Source organism: Suncus etruscus, chromosome 4 (assembly GCF_024139225.1).
Source record: "Suncus etruscus isolate mSunEtr1 chromosome 4, mSunEtr1.pri.cur, whole genome shotgun sequence".
NCBI lineage: Eukaryota > Metazoa > Chordata > Mammalia > Eulipotyphla > Soricidae > Suncus > Suncus etruscus.
In genome coordinates, this window is record NC_064851.1 from 15666842 (window position 1) to 15676266 (window position 9425).

General features: G+C 45.6%; 1 protein-coding gene across 1 annotated transcript; it reads left to right on the forward strand.

Annotated features, from left to right (window-relative positions):
* Nucleotides 1-645: 645 nt before the first annotated feature.
* Nucleotides 646-2052, forward strand: LOC126006565 (tubby-related protein 3-like). Its single transcript, XM_049772041.1, is given in 2 exon segments — nucleotides 646-893; nucleotides 896-2052. Coding segments are annotated over 2 exon segments (1398 nt in total). The 5' UTR covers nucleotides 646-652.
* Nucleotides 2053-9425: the final 7373 nt, after the last annotated feature.

Consider the following 9425-nt stretch of genomic DNA (forward strand, 5'->3'; position numbering starts at 1 on the left):
ATCACTCCTGGCAGAGTCATGAGATGACACAGTGTGCAAGGCATAGATACAGGGTGGGCAGAATACAAGACAAATGTTTTAGCCTTTTATCACTATATTATCACTGTTGCTCTTACATTGATTTTTTGTTCTTGTTGTTGTTTTTTTGGGCCACACCCATTTGATGCTCAGGGGTTACTCCTGGCTAAGCACACAGAAATTGCCCCTGGCTTGGGGGGGACCATATGGGATACTGGGGATCGAACCGCGGTCCTTCCTTGGCTAGTGCTTGCAAGGCAGACACCTTACCTCTAGCGCCACCTCACCAGCCCCTATATTGAATTTTTTATTTTTCATTTTTTTTCAGTCAATGTGGAAATAATACTAAAAATAAAGAAGTGAGGGACTAGCCAAGGAAAGATCGCGACCGCGGTTCGATCCCCCGGCGTCCCATATGGTCCCCCCAAGCCAGGGGCAATTTCTGAGAGCTTAGCCAGGAGTAACCCCTGAGTATCAAACGGGTGTGGCCCCCCCAAAAAAAAGAAGTGAAAAAAGTGCTCCACGACCTTCAGACATTAAATAAATGGCTCTTTGGAAAGTCAGTTGGTAAATTTCACTTAAGATAAGATGACACTGAGCAGCACAGTTGGCTGGCCTTGTAGGAGCTGCAGGGATGGAGACTGCGAGGTCCTTGATGGTTGGAACCCGTGGGGAAAATCACTTTGATGATGAGTCTTTGAGGCTGCGACAGCTGAAACTAGACAATCAGAGAGCGCTGCTGGAGAAAAGGCAGAGAAAGAAGCGCCTCGACCAGGTCCAGCCAAATTTGGTCCAGCCAAATCCTGATGTGGGCTTTCGTCGGCCAAAGCTAAGATGTGGGGAGGAGGAAACTCCTTTGGTGGAATCTCCTCCTCCTCCAGCAATGCCATCCTGCCTGGCATTGATGGTCCAGCTGCCTTCATGAAAGCTGACCTTCAGGATTTGGAAATGGAGCTTCCTGTCCACTCCGTTGACTCTTCTGCTATGGAAGAGGGCACTGAAGGAGGCGCAGATGAGAATAGCACCATAGAGACTGTTCCCAAGCTGGACCTAAAAGAGCTTCTTCAAAAACATGGTATTTCATGCAGTCTAAATTTTGACGAGGAGAAAACTGACAGTGGGAAGGAAGAAGGCAAACCATTAAGATCTCATTCTTCATGTTCAGAGGCCGAAACACTCAAGTCTGGATCCAGCCAGCAATCCGTCACAGATTTGGGCACTTCCCGTTTGGTGGCCCAAGAGGTAGAAGTGGAGAAGCTCTTGGGAGATACGGAGAATTTAGAGGACTTCGCCCCTCGGGGTGTCACTATGACCTGTCGGATAACCAGAGACAAAAAAGGAATGGATCGGGGTCTCTTCCCCACTTACTTTACGCACCTGGAAAAGAGTAAGAGGAAGAAGGTATTCGTCCTTGCAGCTAGAAAGCGTAAGAAGAGTAAGACATCCAATTACCTTATCTCCACGGATCCTATAGATTTATCTCAAGAAGGGTTAAGTTACATCAGTAAACTCAGATTCAACCTCATGGGAACCAAGTTTACAATCTATGACCATGGTGTCAACCCCAACAAGTCCAACAGCTGGGTGGAAAAGTGCTACATGCGGCAGGAGCTGGCGGCCATCAGCTACGAAACAAATGTACTTGGATTTAAAGGTCCTAGAAAAATGTCTGTGATCATTCTAGGACTAACTATGAATCATGAGCGAATCCCAGTTCAGCCACGAAATGACCAGGAGAGCTTGCTTTCAAATTGGAAGAACAAGGTCATGGACAATATGATTGAGTTGCACAACAAGGTCCCGGTCTGGAACCATGACACACAGTCCTACGTCCTCAACTTCGGCAGCTGAGTCACACAGGCATCTGTGAAGAACTTCCAGATAGTCCATGAAAATGAGCCTTCTTACATCTTCATGCAGTTTGGGCGTGTGGCTGAGGATGAGTTCACTCTGGACTACAACTACCCTCTCTGCACTCTTCAGGCCTTTGCCATCAGCCTCTCCAGCTTTGACAGCAAGTTGGCCTGCGAGTGAGGGCCCCCGACACATGGCAGACCTTTCCAGAACAGAGTGCCCACTTTTGCTCTCGCTCCAGCACAGCACAATTTTCCCCTTTAGGAATAACTCCCAAATGCACGTCTGTCTGGGTACAGACACATCTCTGAGTTAGGGCAGACACATACATGTGTCTCTACATAGAGACGTGTGTACACGCACAAGCTCATCCACCTTTTTTTTTCCCCGGATTTCTCAGGCAAGATTGGGCATCACAGCTTGCCATAACAGAAACACAGTTGAAGTCACAGATAATAGGTTGGTTTTGTTCAGAAGCCCCTGGGTGATTCTGGAAAGCATTGCCCAGTGTATTTTGTGCCTTAAGAGTTCGACTTCTAGGGCCCGGAGAGATAGCACAGCGGTGTTTGCCTTGCAAGCAGCCGATCCAGGACCAAAGGTGGTTGGTTCGAATCCCGGTGTCCCATATGGTCCCCCAAGCCTGCCAGGAGCTATTTCTGAGCAGACAGCCAGGAGTAACCCCTGAGCACCACTGGGTGTGGCCCAAAAACCAAAAAAAAAAAAGAGTTCGACTTCTGGGGCTAGAGTGGTGGCGCAGGGCGTAAGGTGTCTGTCTGCCTTGTGTGTGCTAACTTAGGATAGACCATGGTTTGATCTCTCGGTTGGATCTCCTGGTGTCCCATATAATCCCCTAAGCCAGGGACAATTTCTGAGCTCATAGCCAGGAGTAACCCCTGAGTGTCACGGGTATGGCCCAAAACACAAACAAAAAAAAAAAGTTTGACTTCTGGGACCGGAGCAATAGTCCAACAGGGAAGGTGTTTGCCTTGCATATAGTGGGCTCAGATCCATCCCCGGCACCCCATATGGTCCCTGAGCCTGTCAGAGTGATTCCTGAGTGCAGAGCCAAGAGATAATCCCTGAGCATCACCTGGTATGGCCAAAAAAGTTTTGATCTTTTATTTTCTAGGGCTGAAGAGCTTTTTGCCTTGCATAAGGCATGTTATTGACCCACATTCAATCCTCAGCACCAGATGTAACCCTCAACTGCATCAGGGTTGATCCCTGAGCACTTGCCTTGCACATGGCTGCCCAGGACAAACCTGGGTTTGATCCCTGGCATCCCATATGGTCCCCTGAGCCAGGATCAGTTTCTGAGCACATAGCCAGGAGTAACCTCTGAGCATTTTTGTTTTTGGGTCACACTCGGAGGTGCTCAGGGGTACTCCTGGCTCTGTGCTCAGAAATTGCTCCTGGCAGGCTTGGGGGATCATATGGGATGCCAGGATATGAACCACCATTGTCCTGGATTGGCTGTGTGCAAGACAAATAAATGCCTTATTGCTGTGCTATCTCTTCGGCCCCCCAAAAACAAAATTACGAAGTTTTATTTCCTGGGGGCAAGGGGTAAAGTATTTGCTTTGTACTTCAACTACCCAAGTTTGAACCCTGGCACCCATATGATCTTCTGAGACCACCAGGAATTTATCCTTGAGCCCAAAGTCACAAGAAAGTCCTGAGCACTGTTGGGTGTGTGTGCCCTGCCTTGCAAAATTTTTTTTTAATTTCTCTTTTTTGTTTTTTTGTTTTGTTTTGTTTTGTTTTGTTTTGTTTTGTTTTGTTTTTTGGGTCACACCCAGCAGCACTTGGGTTACTCCTGACTCTGAGCTCAGAAATCGCCCTGGCATGCTCAGGGGACCAAATGGATGCCAGGAATCGAACCTCTGTTGGTCCTGGGTCTGCCACGTGCAAGGCTGCTACCATTGTGCTATCTCTCCGGCCCCTTTTTAAAAATTTCTTATTCTGGGCCCGGAGAGATAGCACAGCGGCATTTGCCTTGCAAGCAGCCGATCCAGGACCAAAGGTGGTTGGTTCGAATCCCAATGTCCCATATGGTCCCCCGTGCCTGCCAGGAGCTATTTCTGAGCAGACAGCCAGGAGTAACCCCTGAGCACCGCTGGGTGTGGCCCAAAAACCAAAAAAAAAAAAAATTTTTTTTTCTTATCCTAGAAGCAAGAAGTTAAAACCAGGTCCAATGGTTAAATACTCTAGTATTAATTTTTTATTTATTTGTTTTTTTGTTTTTGGGTCACACCTGGTGACGTTCAGAAGGTTACTCCTGGCTATGTGCTCAGAAAATTGCGCTTGGCTCAGGGGACCATATGGGATGCCGGGGATCGAACCCAGGTTTGTCCTGGGCAGCCATGTACAAGGCAGACATCTTACCACTGTGCTATCACTCCAGCCCCATATTTATTTATTTTCAGATTTTTAAAAGAGGGAGAGTTCCATAGTCCCCTTCAGTCTCTGGCTGGTGATCAGAAGAGAACTAGAGAGGGATGTGAGCAGCTGTCTAGAGCAGGGGTCCTCAAACTTTAAACAGAGGGCTAATTCACTGTCCTTCAGACAGTTGGAGGGCCAGACTATAGTTTAAAAAAAAAACACCATGAACAAATTCCTATGCACACTACACATATCTTACTTTGAAGTAAAAAAAAATGGAAACAAATACAATATTTAAAATGAAGAACAAGTAAAGTAAACATCAACAAACTTACCAGTATTTCCATGGGAACTCAGGGCCTACTTTTGGCTAATGAGATAGTCAGTGTCCAGTTCCACATTTTTCACTGCTAATCATATCAAGTGATGCAAGCGTGCATCAGTTAGTCTAGGTCTGGTTGGAGATTTCACACACTTCATTCAGGAAAAAGGTCTTCCAAGACATAAGTGCTACCAAAGATGGCTGCCATCTGAATGCAAGGTTCCTGAGATTAGGAGATGTCTCAGAGGGGAGAGATGCATAGAAATTAGGTCTGAGAGGAGTGAACAGGCAGAGGAAAGGATTTGGAGAGTGTGCCGCACATCCCACCCATGTTCACTGCAGGCCCAGAAAGAGCCACAGCTACTAAGCAGGGCCGGAAGCAGTGGCAAAAACGCCCGATGGGCTGGATAAATGTCTTTGGTGGGCTGCATGTGGCCTACAGGTCGTAGTTTGGGGACCCCAGGTCTACATCTAGGACCTGAAGACAGTCTGGGGGAATTTATTAGCCTCATTTGGGATTTTGGCAAAACTCAAAGTCTGCGCCCATTTTGGTGGCCGGTCCTTGATGCAGGTGACTGACTTCCTTCTACTATCCATAGGAGGGAAGGCAGGGCTGGCCATGTGTCCCACAGGAAACAGGTCTAGGATTGTGTGAATGGGGCTTTGTTTAAGGCAGGGGTTGGGAGTGCACAAAATATGCTCCAGGGGTTAATGTGCCTTTCAGATGGGCTTACAGGAGAGACTGTGCCCATCTCCCCTCTCTGCACTCAAAGCTCAATGCCCAGCCCCCATCTCCGCCTAACTCTGGTGAGTTCTTGCCCTAATTCAGGCCAGAGAGATAGCATGGAGGTAAGGTGTTTGCCTTGCATGCAAAAGGATGGTGGTTCGAATCCTGGCATCTCATATGGTCCCCTGAGCCTGCCAGGAGCGATTTCCGGGCCCTGAGTGCTGCCGGGTGTGACCTACCCCCCCCCCCAAAAGAAAAAGAACTGACCTAATTCTCTGTCAGACTGCACATACCCACCACCACAGTGGCAGGGATCCTTTACTGTTGGCTTTGGTTCTTTGGGGCCATAACCAGCAGCACTCAGTGGCCCTCAGGGGTTACTTCTAGCTCAGCATGCAAAAGTCACTCGGGGACCATATGGGATTCCGATCATGTATGGAGGACCATATATGATCTCATATGGAATCAGATCTGGGTGGGTCGCATGCAAAGGCAAACCTCCTACCCACCATGATATCTATTGCTTCAGCTCCCTTGCTTTTGTTTTTAACCTGAGTGCATCTCCCTCACAGTGTGGCAGTATAACCGTGGAGTGTTAGTGTCCAGGGACATACATGATCTACACTGAGAGAGGTCCTGACATGTCTGTCCTGTCACATGTCTGTCCTGACACGGATGGCTGAGGACAAGTTCTCAGACTCTGGAGCCCTGCGGGCACCTTCCTGGGAAGAGCTTCCTTCTATGTGGCCAACTTGATTTCTTTCTGACTTGATCAATACATTTACTAAAAAGGGGGGAAGCTGACCTCTCCCCCTCCCCAACCTCCGTGGTCCCCATTACATGTTTATCAGGTTCGGGGACCTCGAAGTAGAAGAGGGAACCAAGATTAGAGGTGATGGTGGCCTTTGGGGCCTGCCTTCACCTCCCCACAATAGAAAAGCAGTGGTCAGGCCCGGAGAGATAGCACAGCGGCGTTTGCCTTGCAAGCAGCTGATCCAGGACCAAAGGTGGTTGGTTTGAATCCCAGTGTCCCATATGGTCCCCCTTGCCTGCCAGGAGCTATTTCTGAGCAGACAGCCAGGAGTAACTCCTGAGCACCGCCAGGTGTGGCCCAAAAAACAAACAAAAAAAAAAAAAAGAAAAGAAAAGAAAAGAAAAGCAGTGGTCAACTGAGCCCCCCACTCTCAGCTCTGTTGGCAGAAGCACCCCCAAGGTCCCTGCCTTTCACTAAGACCAAGGGCCCTTTATTGCCATCAAATCACCAGCCCTTTGCACCTGCTCTGGTGGCTTGAAACCTGCGACTCCCACAAAGCTCATGATTGCTTCAGCTCAGAACAGGCCACCAGGCAAGTCCCCCTCCCAGCACAGGGAACAAGTCCATGAGTTGCCCCATTCTGTGTTGTACCCCTCCCCAGCCTCCTTGCAGGGGGCAGAGCAGTTATCGAAGTGAAAATTCAGGGAGAGCAGGTACAATGGAGCACAGTGGATGTCCTCATCGTCTGGGCTCATTCTCCTGGGCCCAAGTGACCTGGACTGATGCCAAGACTCCGTGTCTCTCCCCAAACCCAGCAGACGAGCTCCCCAGCTTTCCATCTTGGTGTGCTGATTTCTGCCTCACCCTCAAGACCTGCCCTCAAGAGCCTCATTCACAAAAGTGCCCACAGCCCGCAGCCGCCCCGGGGGTATCTCCTGATTCTAGCTTCATATTTAGGGTTCAGTTACACGTGCAGGGGGATTGGTTTTACATATCTGACATATTTATACCTTTTGACATACTTATACCTTTTGTATGCTACTAGAAATAAAAGTTAATTTATAGAAGCCTAAAAAAAAGATACGATGACACTGTGTAAATATGACTCACTTAAAGACAGAGTCAGGAACTGACAGGTAAGTACACTTAATCAAATGCATCAAATTGAAAGCAGCATCTTAGGAGATCACATTTAGACTACTATGCTGAGTGTTATTTATACCATAATGAAGCATAGCTAGCATGTTAATACAGTAAACTTCAGATTTTATTGTAATGTTTCTTATATTAGAGAATAAAGAAAACTATAAATTAAATGCAAGATGCCATTTAAAGTGACAATCTAAACAAATAAATTATAAAAATCAACATCCCAAAATATAAAAATGTGTGATGGATACAAGTTATGGAAATTTTTCTATACTTATTTAATTATATTATAATTTGGTTGGGCCACACCTGATCCTACTCAGGGATCTCTCCTGTCACTGGTTAGGAAACCAAATGTGGTGCCAAGATTAAAAGCAGGGTCCACAGCCTGCAAATAAGTGCTTTGACCCTTATCCAGCCCAAATGCAAATTTTCTTTACCTAAATCGCTAGCTCAGGTCTAGCATCCTTTTGTCTCGATGCTAGTGTTCAGTGACAACCCAAGAGCTACAAAAAAAGTTAAGAAGCTCCTTCCAGTAAGATATATTACTTTCCCATTAAATAATACATATGGGGGCCAAAATGATAGTGCAGTGATATGGCGTTTGCCTTGCACATTGCTGACCCTGGACGGACCTCGGTTCGATCCCCAGTTTTCATATGGTCCCCCAAGCAAGGAGCAATTCTTGAGTGCATAGCCAGAAATAACCCCTGAGCATCACCGGATGTGTCTCAAAAACAAAACAAAACAAAAATACATATGGGCTCCATTCAAAATAACAATATATCTAAGAACAATGAAAATAATTGGATGCTATGATTTAGCTGCTGATTGATACATAAATAGAAATTTCAGAAAGACCAAAGAACCACATCAAATAAGTACAGTTATAGCCAATACTTAGCATTCAAACAAATAAAAAATACAGGAGCAGAAGCTCCCTTTACATTTTTCTTCAAAGATATTCAACAATATCAACTCTATGCTCGGAATATGGATGAACAAATGTTGACTCTATGAATGAATCAGATGACGTGCATACTAGTTCTATCACCAGTTGACTGGATTATAGCCACCTGAAAATTCCAAGGCAAGTTTTTATACAGGACTCATAAATTAATGTACAGTTAAATCAATCAACAGTACAACTAAAGATACAGTTATATTAATATACAGTAAAAATCATTCTGTTCTAAGAAAAGATGGGACTAGCTCCCTATGATAGTGGACACCAGTTCAACCAAGGTTCATGAAGAATATTCCTTTCTTAAGGAATACCTCATCATCTTGCAAATTGATTTATGCGACCAATCACAAAAGACATCATTCCAGCCCCATTTACGACGACGAAAATGTAATGTAACACATGATTCGTTTACATTATTGGGTTCACCTGGGAGCCAGGACCTGAAAGAGAACAGAATAAGCATGTTGCTCAAACTGTGCTTGGAAAAGAGGTGTTGAGGGAAGAGCTGTTGTGGAACTGTCTTGGTGTCTTAGTGTTTTAGGTTAGAGCAGTGCTTCTCAATTATTTTCTGTCATGCCTCCCTAGGAAGAAGAAAACATTTTTCACGCCCCCACCCCCGGGCAGCTGTAAATAGTATCTTTATTTTTAAAATACTTTAACCTGCAAAACAAAAATATTATAAAATAAATTGAGCTGATTTTTTCATCATAGGTGATGTCTGCATTAATGGCTCCAATGAGCACGTTTTGCAATGCATGGTTTTTTGAAGCGGGGTTTGAAGCAGGACACAGCAACTCTCAGCTCCAGAGATATACAGAGACATAAATACAAGGCTTAGCTTGTTATGACAGTGTTTGCCGAGGTCAAATGCGTCCCCCTTTATGGGGAGCCTCCTTTACGGGGGGATTCCCCACTATTTGAGAAGCACTGGGTTAGATACACACAAACCATCTCTCCCCGCTCCAGCAGATCTCTCGCTGCTGTTTCCCTTGAAAATTGTGCTGACATTATCTAGTGTTGCACCATCTCATTTCCTTATACAGCCTTAGACATCTCAGAGGCACCCTTTATTTTATCCTTTCATGTATTCTATTTTTTTTACTCAACTTTATTTTTTATATGCAAGATAATTCCAAACTTTGTTTTGGGAATGAATGTTAAATACTAAAACTAGTACCAAGTGGTAAATTGCAAAAATATATACTCTGACAGTGCAAAAGATCCATTTTGAAAGTTTTGTAATTTGAGAATA